This window comes from Eucyclogobius newberryi, unplaced genomic scaffold (genome assembly GCF_026437365.1).
Source record: "Eucyclogobius newberryi isolate DKJ021-1_F unplaced genomic scaffold, fEucNew1.0.hap1 SCAF_17, whole genome shotgun sequence".
NCBI classification, from domain to species: domain Eukaryota; kingdom Metazoa; phylum Chordata; class Actinopteri; order Gobiiformes; family Gobiidae; genus Eucyclogobius; species Eucyclogobius newberryi.
The window spans coordinates 29,131,764-29,147,280 of NW_027315801.1; the positions used below are offsets into that span (position 1 = coordinate 29,131,764).

Sequence of the window (15,517 nt, forward strand, 5' to 3'; positions counted from 1 at the left end):
GAGAAAAGCACAGAATCAACAAGAAACAAGAAATGCACTCTCTCTTTCTCTGTAAACCTGAGGTAAAATAAGTTATTTATTCCATTCTGAGTGACACCAGGAAACACTCTTTAACTTTAAGACAGAATTTTGGCCCCAAACCTATTGCTTATTTCTAGAGGAAAGGAACAGGAACATACAGAAGATACAGTACATCGACACAGGTAGAACATGCAAGCTCCACACAAAAGCTCTCTAACCCTCGACCTTGCTGTGATGTGAGCGTGCTATAGTTCTTGGGCTTGAAACAATAGTTCTATGACTCACCCGTCTCACTTCAGCTCAGGGGTTCAGAGCAATGTAACGTTAGGGAACGAAACAATATTTTTCTGAAAGGTTTTGGCTTTGGAAAGGGGTCAGCGTGGGCCTGGGTCCTCTGACCGAGTTCAAGAAAAGAAGGGGAAAGCAAGTGACGCTTCCTGACCCCTACACCACAAAAGGGATGATGTCATGTCCGTCGATTGCTCCAGACATTTAAAGTAAGAGCTGCAAAACCACACACAAACTAAATTCACGTCTCCAGTCTGCCGTGCAGCGAGGCGAGTGGTGTGAATGCGGTCAGAGCGAGGTGGACGTATAACCCTGTGGTTCTTGTCAGAGCGGCCTTTGGACAGTCCGTCGGTCACAGGGCAGTGATGGATGGGACAGGGGGTGAGTACTGGGTGCCTGGCGGAATTTGGGGTACATTTAAATGTCATTCTGCTGCAGTGATGTTGAAGTCAGGGCTGTGGTTGTAACCGTAGACTTCCCTTCGATGCTGGGCTTTGCAGAAGGAGGGCGTCGCAGGCTCAGGCCAGAACATGCGGCTGGTCCAGCGGTCAAACATGTGCACAGACACATGCACATCGGTCACTCTGGTGAAGCGCTCAGTGGCTCGTATACATATTAATATGACCCACACCAGCTATAAATGCAAACCTCAAACACAGAACATTGTTGTATGTGTGTAGGCTTCTATTTCTTAGGCCTTAGACGCGTTTAGTTGATCACCATGACATGAAGAACTGTGTGAACATTATAGAAGTAGAAAAGACCTGCTGTTAATTCAGTGTAAGAATAATCAGACATAACCCCTTTAGTAAGAGGAAGGAGCAGTTACCATTCTGCCACTGTGCATCCCTGAGCGTAGCATGTTGAGGTGCATATGCAGTTCAGAGTGGGCCACGAGGAGCAGCCAGTGTCCAAAGACCCATTCAAACCTTCAAACCAGGCCATGCCCGGAGATACCGCGGACCAAACATCACAGCAGTCATTATCGCTGAGTTCTGAGTCTTCATTGGTGCTATGGGGTTTGCAGAGCTCCGTGCCAGCAGCAGACAGCCAATGGAACCTAAGAGACGTACTGTATGAATCCAAAACAAACATGCTGATACTGATGAATAGTGATCAGAGGAGACTGTGTGGGGACCAGTGCAGGAGCAGAGCCAAGGCCATGATATCGTCAGATCACCTATCACACAGCTTTCCCCCCGGCTGTCTTTTAACTTTTAGGAGTCTTGAAATTAGTGAAACGTTTTGTCAGTTTAAAGGTGCACTATGTAACTTTTTGGTGGAGTGTGTCTATCTTGCAGGTGTTTAAAACATACATTGAAAAACATGCTTACTTATACTGTGAGCGCTCACCTCTCCACAAATCTAAAGACTTAGTTGTCTGTAACTTGGTTGTAGTGACACCTGCTTGTCTCCATAGAGGTAGATACATTTAATGCAATATTGTGGAACATTTCAGACAGTCCAATGCAATAGTCATTGAGAGATTACTTTTATGTTTAAGGTTTTGTCAGTATTTGAGAATTTCTCAGCGTGTCTATTCATCATACGTCAGCATATTGCCATTTAAAATATGTGTTTACAAGATATGAACAAACACAAAATACTGACAAAATATTTTCATCACACATTACAGAATGTGGTTGTCAGGTTCTCCAACTTACCAAGGGGTCTATAAGAACTGAGAGCTTTTATTTCTGTCGCAGCAGGGGTCCCACGCTCTGAGAGTATAAGATGATATTTTCAGCTGGCACTGCTCAGCCCTGGCTGCTGCGCTCCTCTGGCATCCACAGGAACAAATTTGTCTTTGGGGTTTTGGTCCGTTCTGCGTCTCCGATGTGTGCATGTTATGTGTGGGTGAGCTAGTCAAGGCATCTGCTCATTCTCAGAGCTGTGGCCAGTGAGCGTGCGGCTAGCCTATAGAGGAAGAGGTAAATAAGGACAGGGGTGAAGAAATTGCACATATGGTACTGCACATACCCAGTCAAAACAAAATGACACTTTGAGTAGAAGCAATGGGCTGTTTCACTAACATTAGGGACTCATTATTGTAGACTTATTCCAAATGTGCACACAGAATTTTCAATGCCAAATGCAGAAGAATCGGAGTTTCCCATCTTGTCTTAACGGTACCTTGTTGTGGTCCCCAGCCTGTGTGTGTGGTCTGGATTTGATTCATCTGTTAGGTATCATTTCCATTCAAATGTATATCTAAGGTTTTCAAAGAAAACCACTAATGGGATCTGCTCCAGTGGAGGTAACACCAAAAGATCTGCCCTGTTTGATAGATGGAGTACAGTATGTCTGTTTAGTAAGTTCTGCGGGACTGTCCCTGCTTGTTTCATAGATATACTATTGCTTTTCCTGGAATTTTCCATAGTATGGCATTATCTAAGGATATGAGCCCAGGAGAAATTACAGGTCAGATTTGTGGAGAGGCAAGCTGAAGAGCTTTTCATACAAAAAAGATGTAAAACAAAGTGATTGTTGAGTTGAGGAAGTACATCAGAGCAGCCACAGCCAGTGCTTAGAGGAGAGATGAGACACCAAACCTCCACCAGGGGCCCACGAGACAGGCCCCAGCAGCCACAGCTGACCATCACTCCTGGTGCAAAGGGCTTCTCCAGAGGCTGGAGATCTAAAAACATATTTTAGAAAATAAGTATCACTATATGAAGTACCACAGGTATCATTACGTATAGTAAAATAAATGCAATATAAAGATGTTTAATGCAATACAATAGAACATTCCAGACAACGTAATAACATCTCCATAAGACAAGCACCAGGGTGACCACCTATCTCTCTTTTGGTTGTCCTTCACAGCCATTTTGTCCCAATTTTTAGTTGGTATAGCAGTCATTTATTTATCATGCCACATTGCACAACCTGTTTACTGTTCCCACCGCTTACCTGTCTCTGTGAATAAAATGGCCACCGCCTTTTCTGCATCAACATGGCCCCTGGAGACAAGCAAGAAGATCGATGGACAGGCTCGTGTGTTCAAAGGTGTGAAAGTGCATGTGTGAAAGTGAAAGAATTTCTCATGTAGTCCAGATAATGGTGACCAAACAACCCTGCTTTAGTGTGAGTGCTGATGGATGGCTGTGTTTTGAGCTGCAGGGGCCCTCCAGGCCATTGTGTGTCAGTGATGAGTGACTCCTCGGACCGGCCCAGCTCACACCAGTAACACAAGATCAATAGGAAGGAATGCAGATGGTAAAAGGCTGTTTTTGGCCCCGTTTTTTTTTTATACTGTGATAGATGGTAATATTCTTCTTGTTTAGGAAAATGGAGATTACTAATGAGTCTGTTTTGAAGTCAAAGCTACACTGGTGACTAAACGTGTATCCATTTGCATATATTGCATGTGTTGAAAACCAAAAGAGGATTTTTCCAAGCTCAACTTTCCAAACTGATAAGACTGTTTTGTACACACCAAGGATAGACTTTCCCAAAACTTGGATGGCAAACAGAAATGAACCACAAATCCAAAATACAGCGTCTAAGAAAAACAGCCGTATGTCATTTTATGACATCAGTTTTGGAAAAAGAGAAATAAATCAGTCGTGTTAGATGATGGAAAAAAATGACAGGTCTAATTGCAGTGGTAATTAATAAAAGAGGTCTAAGGAAAGAACAATTGAGTAACGCCTGATTAATGATGCATGTGGGGGTGGAGTCTGGTCCCTGAGAGTCAAATGTTTTTTTGCCCCTATATGCCTCCAATGGAGTGTTAAATTATGCCTTATATAATACACAGACTCTCAAATATATATTTATATAGTAATGTTATGCATGATCATTGTACTCTTCTACTTTTACAAATAATGTCTTCTTCTCGGCCAGCCTCGCACAGAGGCTTGTTCTTCTATAGTATGAGACCCACACGCTCATGTCATAAATGTTGAAAGGCTGTTTGTACATGCTCCTAAACAAATACAGATGTATGTTGTGGTAAGCCTTGGATCAATGTGTCCTCGTACTTCAGTCAGTCTTTAAGAGAAGCAATAGGCCTCTAAGGCAAAAGACGCAACACACAAAAAATACTCTGACAAAAAGAACAAAATTACAGATAAACCACAGCAATAATCAGCTAAATCTGCCAACAACAATAGAGCAATCTACAGGGATCAAAACTGAGACTTGTAAATCAAGCAATAGCATTTTAACATAGGTTTTATTTCAAAAGTACACAAACAGGACCATGTCATTCAATAAGGCAAAGCTCACATTATCCACAACCACTCACAAGAATCTCAGAGTCACAGTTTATGGTTAACACTTGAAATTATAAATACAATTGTATTTTTATTCAAAAATTATTGTACAGTGCTGTGCAAAAGTCTTTAAAAAGTCTAAGTTAAAAAAAAAAAGGTTTTGGTAAAAGGGGTGAATAATGAATAAGATGAGCCTTTTGAGAGGCTTGTGTCATGCAAATGTTTGACATGATGATTATTCAAATCCTTGTCACAGAAATAACTTACTAAAACTATTCATTTGTTGTTTTAGTATGTTTAATTAGTATCTTCTGACAAAAAAATGCAATGCAAACAAATCCAACTAGTTTCCTTTCACAAGATTGTTTTGCACAGTACTGTACATTTAATATATTATTTTTTAAATCTTTTTTCTTGTCATAAAAAACAAAAAACATCTGACAGACATTTTTTACAGTCTCTGCCCCTCTGAAAAATTGATAAATCTTTATTTTTCTGTGATGTTTGGTGTGGCTCCAGCCTCTAAGCTCAGTTACAGATGAACCCAGAAAGAGCTGAACATAGCATTTTACTGTAATTGTGTAAGCTTGGTGTGCTATTGACATTTTTACTATGTTCAATACTTTGTATATCCCTGTTTGCGGCATATATATTGCTATTTTGTGTTGCCAGTTTGAGGGATACCTCGGGGCTATATAATTGCAGCAGCAATTTTTTTTTCATTGGTCACATTTTTTATATCAGGGGTGTCATTTTCTTAGCATTGTTGCTGTTGGTTTACATGCCCAGCCAAGCCAATCCATACTTGGAGGGTCACCTGGGACCGACTGCCAGAAGGATGCAAAGGAGTACAGCCGATAGAGACGGTGCAAGGCCTAGTGCTCCTCCACACTCCATGGAATTCTCCTAGAGACAGTAAAGTAATGATTAATGCTCAGAAACTGCAGAACTATTAAGCTACTTATATAACGTGTGCAGTCTATATACCTCTGGGTGGAACGGGTGGCAGGAGGCTGGACGCCTCCTATCCTTCTGCATCTTCAGCCGCTCACATTTTAGTGATTCATTATGTGCACATGAAGTTAAGAGAATAAAACGGACAGTGGGGAATGTATTCAGGTTTTTTAGTTATTCACAGCAACATACTCTCCTCAGAAAGTAAACAGTACCCTGAACAAGCCCAACTTCAAAAAGTATGTGAAATAAAGCTCACAAACTAGTCTTATATAATAGAAATTAATATACTTACTGTCTGCATTCAGCCCGTCAAAAGTCAAAAGAAAGGGGAACACAATGGACACACTTTTTGTAGTATCACAAACTTCTCTGTGCAATTATTACATTCAATTATTTATTCAGCAATTGTAATCCATTCTCTTAAAATATATTTTTGTCACATCTTTGTAGATTTTTGTCCCTCCACATAACATAAAAACCCACCCTGTAACAGTTTAGTGCCTTATAGTGGTAGAGCCTGTCTGTTAGTGATCAGTCTTCTGTCGGAGCATTGGTCGGTTGTGTAAGATGATAGACAGGGCACTGTGAGGGCTCCCCACAAGCCTCTCATCCATCACCGCGACAGAGGGCAAGAAAACTCCCCCAAACTTCAACATAAATTAAAACAATGTACAGTCTTCCCATCTCTGTCACAAGGGAGAGGAACACATGCACAGTCCATTATTCCTGCAGTGGGAATCAAAGGAACATCACTTTTCTAACACAATCACGTCATTATGGTGTCTGGATGAGGTGTGCGGGCAAAGAATGAATCAGAAACGTTGAAATTCAAACACGACTTTTGATTTTACATCACTTATACTCTGTAGTACTCATCATTTTAAATTGAAAATACAACGTAATGCCTTATAACCACAGCTTTACAGCGGAAACATGTTCTGTAAGTAATATTAAAGGCCACTTTTGACTGTACATACTTATTTGCCTTGCACATATGTATACAAATAGACTTCACTAGCTTTGGTGACGTAAAGGATATACATGATCTCGATTGGATCCATGGTGATGGGCTCAAACATGCTGCAGTCACACTTGTTGTCCACCACCACCATGAAGAGGTTACTGCTCGGGATCTGCTGGATGACAAAGGACCTGACAATGACACAAAAAAACAAACAATAAGCAGAGGATAACATCTGTAAATAAGCACTTCATATTCATTTGCAAAGGTTTGGCTCAATCAAGCTACTTATTTACTCCTAGACGTCGAAATGGCTGCGTAATATGAAGTTGCTCTCTGTTACTGCCAGTGAAAAAAGGAAATGCAAAAACCCAAACACCTCTTTAGCAATATTTCCACCCTGCTAATTTAATACCGAGACAAATTTCCTGTGGTGGTAAAGTGTACAAAGCTTGAAGAGCTCCGGCACAGCACCAGACTCTAATATAGTGATCCCACCATGACCAAGACCAGGCCCGACCAGATCCACAAATAAAACCAGGCCAGTTCCGATCTGGGTGAACTGAGACCTGCCAATATTTAATAATCCACGCTAAAGCCAGCCGCGCTCCACCGGCTGACGCAAAACAGAGCCGCTACGACTAAACTCGTTCTGACAGGACAGATGCTGAAGGTACACACCAGTGCGAGAGGCTCATAAACACACACAGTGCACAGAGGTAAGGGCTCAATAACAGAGCAAGACATTTGGAAACAGGACGGGTGCACAAAGCAGAGGCGTAATGCAATGATGGGAATATGTATTTAAGGTCGTGAATGAAGTACTTAAAGGTGCACTCAAAAAAGAAAGACAAAAAGGTGAATTTACATTAATTTGACAAGAAGTTGGCCTATTCGTTGTTGTTAATAATTTGTAAAGTTACACATTTAAACGATTTCTTTTAAAGACTTTGAAGATGTATAGCCATGGAAGTGTGGGAGGACGCGATGAAACTTTGAAAACAAGTTGCTCCTGTTATGTCCCATCCAAGCAACCGTTTTTGTCAATTCTGGGTTGTTTAAATAGTACATGTTTTTATTACGTAATGCGCCCGTGTGTGTGTGTGATATGCACATGAGAGAGAGGGACGAGACATGAAGTCTAGTCCCGACCCAGATTAGTTTAGAAAGATTCAAACATTTAAATGAGTCTGCTTCATACAATATGAATGGTTGCAAAATTAAAATATACACATAACACACATTTTCTTTTTTATAGAGTAATCAGTTGTTCTCAATCGGCCCTTGAGACGGTGGTTAGTGACCCCTGGCCTAGGATGTTCCATAATATGGCATTAGACAGGTACCAGGCCAAGTTACAGATCAGATCTGTGAAGAGTCAAACCCAATCAGAAGTATGCTTTTCAAGATATCTTTTAGCAATACAAACACCAGTATTAAATAAAGAAATATAGTATAATGACACACTGTGTAACATTTCAAGCAAATCTAACCCAAATTCATTTCCAACCATGCCCTCTACTAGAACATATTACACTTCAAAGTATACTGTATTTTTTTTTGTTTTTAACGATGTCAAGAAATAAGGTTTAAGCCTTAAAACCAATAATTGGTTTTAGCACTTTTGGATGTGATTTTATTTTCAGTCATTTTATAATTAGATAATTGAGCCAGAGCTGTGGCTCTTAGCAACATCTGTCTTCACAGTTAACTACCCAATGTAATTTTACAAATACTAATTCAACGACTTAAATTACTCCGACGTTCAATAAACACATGAACGCTTTTCCATCTTTCTTATTGCTTTCGCAGTTTAAGATACTATGACTTCACATGTATATTTAATCATCTAACACATTTTGCAGAGCTGCTCAAGGTCTCAGTTCATCTGCCTGTAAACATGTGAAGACCTTATTTAGCAGTGGTTTAATGCTGACCTGGTGTTGTCACGGTACTACATTTTCAACCTCAAATTCAATACCAAGAAATAGATTTAATACTCAAAACCAATACAAAAATCCATCCATCCATTCATCCATTTTCTGCCGCTTATCCGGGGCCAGGTCGCGGGGGCAGCTGTCTGAGCAGGGACTCCCAGACTTCCTCCTCCCCAGACACTTCCTCTAACTCCTCCCGAGGCGTTCCCAGGCCAGCCGAGAGACATAGTCTCTTCAGCGTGTCCTGGGTCTTCCCCGGGCCCTCTTCCCGGTGGGACATGTCCGAAACACCTCCCGAGGGAGGCGCCCAGGAGGCATCCGGAACAGATGCCCGAGCCACCTCAGCTGGCTCCTCTCGACGTGGAGGAGCAGCGGCTCTACTCCAAGCTCGGGTTCAGATCGGGGAAGCCGTTCTTCCCGATCACCCCTCCCCAGGTGTCTCACTGTCATTGCCCACGTGGGCGTTGAAGTCCCCCAGTAGGACAACGGAGTCCCCGGTCGGTGCACTGTCCAGTACTCCTCCCAAGGACCCGAAGGCGGAGGGACGCGACCCTCTCGTTCACCGGGGTAAACTCCAACACGTGGCGGCTGAGCTGAGGGGCTATCAGCAAGCCCACACCAGCCCGCCGCCTCTCCCCGCGGGCAAGACCAGAGAAGTGGAGCGGCCAGCCCCTCTCGAGGAGATGGGTTCCAGAGCCCAAACTGTGCGTGGAGGTGAGGCCGACTATATCTAGTCGGTATCGCTCAACCTCCCGCACAAGCTCAGGCTCTTTCCCCCCCAGCGAGGTGACATTCCATGTCCCCAGAGTTAGTCTCTGTGTCTGGAGATCTGGTCGCCGAGGCCCCTGCCGTCGACTGCCGCCCAGATCTCTCTGCACCGGCCCCTTATGGATCCTCCTGCGGGTGGTGGGCCCACGGGAGGGCGGCCCCACGTCGCTCCTTCGGGCTGTGCCCGGCCGGGCCCCGTGGGGTAAGACCCGGCCACCAGGCGGATGATGACAACAATACAAAAATGCTCTTTTAAAAAAAAAAAAATCTTTCTTTTTTGGCCCTTAGACTTCATAAGACAAGACAGTCTATGGTAAAAGGGGATGAGAGGGAAGGACATTGCAGAAAACTGTCTAGAGCCAGATTCAAACTCACAACGCTTCTCACATGGAGCGCACATGTGCTATCCACTCCACCACGAGCCCCACTGGACAAACATATTCAACCCAAAATATTAGTACTTTCATTATGTTACCATGTGGACTTGAAGTAGTTTTTATTAAACTCAACATAATAGAAACACTTTTCAGGAAAGGTTAAATGAGTATATTGTTTTGTAGTTTTAGTATAGCTCAGTATCTGATATTTTATACTTTTGACAAGCCTATGCTGATCTTATTTTTTTACTAAACTATAAAAATGAAATCTGCTACGAAAAAGATTCTTCAATATTTCAAATCTATTGCATATGCTTATGATCTTATTCAAATGGTTTTCAAAGGCTAAGACTAAAAGCATAAACGTACATATAGCTTTGAATTTCAAACCTATAGCTCATAAGGGACGGCGGCCTTAGGAGGACGGGATATACGGCTTTCAGTATTGTCCATAATAACCATCACAATGGCTGTCCAAGGACTGAAACATGGCACTTGTTCTAAATCTAGCAGCTTAAAAACATTAAAACAATAGGGTAATGTAATGTAAACTATATATTTCTCTTTTGGGAAGTATTAGACCCACAGTATTCTGATCCGCACCCCGGCAGACACACACGCAGAGAGTAAAGAGGGCTTTAGTGGGCCATCGCTTAGAGTCTATTTCCACCGATGTAAAGCACTCACACGTGCCCCAACGTAAGAAGCCAGTGCATAACCTCAAACAGATGTCTATCACCAATTTTCTCTTTTACTAATACTGTAAGAGTGCAAAGATTTCAAAATAAAAGCTCTATTTTACTTTGTCAAAACCAGTGAATTCTTAAAATGATTTGCCCCAAAGTGACATCACAGAGGGAAATCTCAGCTTTAGTGTCGTGTGTGTGTGAATGTACTCAAGTGAAACTACTACGGTACAAATACATTCTCTTACTTCATCAATTATTTACATCGTCTGTCACGGCTTTAAAGTACATTTGACTGCTGCTGGTGTTATTATCACTTACTGCCAATACTAATAATATTCATTCAGGGTGCGATCACACTCGCACAAACATCACGTTAAAATGTGGACTAAACATGGACAAAACCAGGACAAAACCAGGACTAAACCAGGACAAAACCAGAACTAAACCAGGTCTAAACCAGGACTAAACCAGGTCTAAACCAGGACAAAACCAGGACTAAACCAGGTCTAAACCAGGACAAAACCAGGTCTAAACCAGGACAAAACCAGGTCTAAACCAGGACAAAACCAGGTCTAAACCAGGACAAAACCAGAACTAAACTAGGTTTAAACCAGGACAAAACCAGGAAAAAAACAGGTCTAAACCAGGACAAAACCAGGACTAAACCAGGACAAAACCAGGACTAAACCAGGACTAAACTACGAGTAAACCAGGACAAAACCAGGACTTAACTAGGACTAAACCAGGACTAAACTAGGACAAAACCAGGTCTAAACCAGGACAAAACCAGGACTAAACCAGGTCTAAACTACGAGTAAACCAGGACAAAACCAGGAAAAAAACAGGTCTAAACCAGGACAAAACCAGGACTAAACCAGGACAAAACCAGGACTAAACCAGGTCTAAACCAGGACAAAACCAGGACTAAACTAGGACAAAACCAGGACTAAACCAGGACTAAAACAGGACTAAAACAGGACTAAAACAGGACCAAATCAAGTCTACGTCAGACTTAAACTGAGACCAAACAAGTACACGTGTGAACACTCCCTTAATTCACTGCTTCATGTCCTTCTGATATTATAATGGGGCCACAACACTAAAAAGTCACATTTTCCCTCCACAACGCACTGAAATAAAAGTATGCTGAGAATATGTCCACAGAGCACACACTACAGCACACATGGGACACATCCACAGCTGGGAGCAATGAAGCCCAGTGGAGGGATCCGGAGAACACCCCACAATTGCCTGACAGAAAAGCCCCAATTGTTAATGGGGACCACACTCATTTGCCATTTCTTAAAGGAAGCAGTTTTTCCAGCACCCTCCCAGGTCTCTAAATGCCTCGTATTTCAAACGCCTCGAGGAGGAGAGGCTGAGTGTGTGTCTCTGATGGACGACCCGGATGAAAGCCTTCTCAACACACAACAAATGATTCGAATGTGTTGCTCATTATCCGGCATTAAGCAGATGAAAATGTCTCCACTTAACGACATCTTTGACGCTGTATTTTTTTTGTATTGTGCCGTAGTTGCCAAAAGTGAAAGGCTCATTAGTGTAAAGCAGCGTAGTGTTTAGTCGAGAATGTATTTCGACTGTGTGATCGTACTTGATGCAGCCGTCGCAGTCGGTGTGGCCCATGTTCTCTTTGATGGTCCTCTCCGAGATGAACGCCGGGTACTCGGTGTCACACGGAACCTGCATGGACCGGCCCATCCTGTGAGCTGAGAGGGAAAGTCATGCACAATTATTTCACTTATTAAAAACCAACAAAAAGCACCGCCAAATGAATATTGGAAATACGTTTTTAGGGAAAAGTACATGAGATTAATGCTGTCGTCAACTTAAGAAATGTCCGATTCGTTGACTAAAAGGGGTGCGGCCAAATCTATCAAGTATTTCCATGTATCTGACCTAAACTGCTCTCAAAACACTGAAACTGCACAGAAATTCATGCTATTTGTACATAGAAGTACTAATAACAGAGTATTTAATAGTTAGAAATATACTACCGTAGTTAGATTAAACTCAGGTAGATTAAACATTTCAGCTAACTCACTCCAAATATTCTCCTTTCTGCTGTTGCCCCATAGAAATAAAATAATCGAATAACATTTTTGGCCAATTAATCGACTAAACGACTTAAGGATTACTGCCATACGTACTACTTCAACTACGATTACTACTATTATAAACATAGAGCAGGGCGATATTGACAAAAATTATCATCTCAAATTTGTTTTGGAGTGTCCTGATAACAACAGTCATACAATATTATGTTAAATTATCAGACAAATTTGAAATGTAAAATGAATCACAATAGCCTTGTTTGATTTGTTTTATACTCAATATTAAAATTGTTGTACATCTTTACGATATTATCTACATTTTTATATATCGCTCACCTCTACCAACTCCACTCATCTCATTACAGCAATGCTATTATTACTACACCACAACTACCAAACGGAGCTGCTATTACTGCTACGACCTCTGTCCACCACCTGCATAAAGTTTGCAGGCAACTTGAATACAACACAATTTCTTCCTAAAGTATTTGAATACATGGGAGCATTTTAGTATCATCAGAAGTGCAGTTTATCCTTTTAATTCCCCTTCCACTGCTCCAAAAGTAATTACTTGAACTATGCTGCCTTCTAGAGGTCTCCAAAAGCACTGCATCAAAAGGAAACGCTCATTCTCCATCATTTCATATTTGGAAAGCTTAAAACACAAACTTATCCAGGCCGCACTTTGATATTGAAGCACCACAGCGTTGTGAAATGCAGACTTCTGAGATAGCGGATTATTATGTTTGGCTGGTACGGTTTTAATTAATGTTGCTTTACCGTGTGTGTGTGTGTGTCTGTGTGTGTTATGAACTATAAATGAGAACAAAGGCACAAACTGGTCTTAGTCAAGCTCGAGAGGCCGTGCATATTGAGTTACGGACCCAACCGCCGGCTGCTTTAGCTCTCCCTGTTGTAAAAAGATATAGAAAACTCAGTTAAGACCTGAGACTGGCCAGCTGTGAAATTGTCCCGGCTGCAATGGCCAGATTCACTTTATTATTTGGGATGAAAGTATGCAAGGGAAGCGTTTTATAGACCTCTATTTTGTGGTCTCTGTGTCTTTCTCACCCCGCTGGCTATCTCCATATTAGTTTTGGCTTAAAATTAAAATGCAGCTTATGAAGGTCTAGCGCTTCTGACAGGCAACGAGTATTCAACACTTCATAAAGCACGAGGCTACATGGTGTTCAGCTCTTGGCAACGGCGATAAGTATGTGTAAGTGAGTGTGTGAGCGCAAATAGAGACAGAAGAAGAAAGGGAGGAATAAAACCAGAGGAGCAAAGACATAGGCAGCGTAATGAAAATGTGGGATTTTAATGGTTCTCCGGTTACAAATAGAAATGAGCCCTCGTTCGTCCTAATAACACGTGTAGTGTAAGGAATCGTAAAAGTGCTACATTACTTTCTGAACGCAAAGTTGAAATGCAAGTTCAAATACAACGTACCTTTTGTTGTGAAGTCCGAGTTCCACCAGCCGTACAGGTTGAACTCCAACAGGAAGCTAAATAAAAGGTGATGCAAAATTATAACAACGGTGATGATTTAATGATGATTTATGCATTTTAAATTAGTTCTACAATTTGTTATCAGTAAATAACGATGGATAATAGGGAAGAATAATCAGACAATCGATCATCGTGATTGTTATTTTAGAAGGATAATTAAGAATTTTGAATTAAAATCAATATAATAGAAATGTAAATTACTTTTTAATCAGGCTGTTTTTGTCAGAGTACATTTATTCATAGTCATTCAGGAAGTTCAATTCCATAAAGCTGGTCACAAACCGAAAAATGAAAGATTTCCTTGGAAAAAAACACTAAAGTTTGATATTGTGACATCCCTAAATAGAAATTGAGAATAATCCACCATTTAAAATAATGTGCAATGATTTCAATATAATCTTACATGACAAGTTCAGTCAAAATCCACTTGATTGCAGAGAAGAAGGCAAAATAAGGCTAAGGAATGAAACAGAAAAACATATTTATGTACATGTAGTCACTGTATACAAGTATTTTCATTTGAATTGACGAGCCAGATTTTCACATATTTCAATGCAGTTCACACTCTCATTTTCCAAACACATTATTTCAAGGAGAAAAGACTGCTTACATCTAGCAGAGTGTGTCCAGTGCCGCTGCTCTCTGAAAAGACCCAGCACAAAGCCTGGTAGTCATACAATGTCACTCTGAAACACAAACCAAAGGATTAACAACACAAATACCTGCACCGACGCAAAGAGAATATATATTTTTAAACATTGGACTCTTTATACATGGTGTTATTTAAGTAGACAGAGGCAGTGGTGTAGGTGTATGGCAGCTAGAAAGCAGCAAACCTAACACCGCTCTCAAGGCCAAAGCAGATTTGAAATGGACCGAGGCAAAAAACCAACAATGTGAAACAAAAATAGCACTTTTATAAAACGACTTGGTCCAGATTATGTTGATGTATACACGTATGTTGCAAGTGTCATCTGCCCCTTTTGTGCACTCGGAATCAGAGCTGTAAATTAAAAAGACTAAAAACCGAGGTTGTCTAAACTGGTGTCCAGAGGTGTGTGTGGACGATTGGAGGATATTGAGAGGGATATTGTAGGTTTAGAGGCTTAGTGGACCCAGAGGAGGTGATGTCTGGGGCTGTCTGTCGATGAGGTTACGGAGAGGTTGTCTAACACACACATGCACACACCGAAAGGCCAGACAATGTTTCTCAAGGTGTGGGCCAGGGCAGAGGAATGCATCGTCTATCCATCGCCCCGGGCCAGTATTCGTCATAGTGGGGGACACTGGGGTCAAACTGTGTTATTCATGGGTTTCAGAGCGATGAAGAAATAGCACCGTTGTCGCAGCAATTAACACAAAAAACGAAAAGAAATTAATACGGGGAAAAATTTGCTATGATTTAAACGGTAAACAAGATACTGTATGTTCTGGAAAATATGGATATACATTCTTACTAAAGCTGTAATCAGATATATATGTTGTGGTTTTTCATGTGTGTATATGTGTGTGGTGGGTCTACGCATTTAAACTATGTGTGTGCTTTAAGCTTCTTCTTTTTTTTTTTAAATGAGCTGAAACCCATGAATATGTACATTTATGAGTATACTTTTGGTGTTATTATCCTGCTGGTGCCCAGAGACAGGACTAAACATGGGGAATCTGCGTTTCAGTTTTATGCAGCTAAAATCTGGAACAGTCTTCCTGAAGATGTGAGA

At 41.3% G+C, this 15,517-nt stretch overlaps 1 protein-coding gene across 2 annotated transcripts in view; it reads right to left on the reverse strand.

Annotated features, from left to right (window-relative positions):
* Nucleotides 1-4,472: 4,472 nt before the first annotated feature.
* The window catches only part of cacna2d3a (calcium channel, voltage-dependent, alpha 2/delta subunit 3a), a 113,840-nt gene continuing 102,795 nt past the window's right edge, over nucleotides 4,473-15,517 (reverse strand). For both annotated transcript variants that reach the window (XM_072449833.1, XM_072449832.1), the window contains exons 30-36: nucleotides 14,410-14,485; nucleotides 14,203-14,255; nucleotides 13,740-13,795; nucleotides 11,831-11,945; nucleotides 6,523-6,638; nucleotides 5,517-5,596; nucleotides 4,473-5,435 (exon numbers count right to left, since the gene is read on the reverse strand). In XM_072449833.1, the coding sequence (XP_072305934.1) occupies nucleotides 5,343-5,435; nucleotides 5,517-5,596; nucleotides 6,523-6,638; nucleotides 11,831-11,945; nucleotides 13,740-13,795; nucleotides 14,203-14,255; nucleotides 14,410-14,485 (589 nt within the window). In that variant the 3' untranslated portion in view covers nucleotides 4,473-5,342. The remainder of the gene's footprint in view (nucleotides 5,436-5,516; nucleotides 5,597-6,522; nucleotides 6,639-11,830; nucleotides 11,946-13,739; nucleotides 13,796-14,202; nucleotides 14,256-14,409; nucleotides 14,486-15,517) is intronic.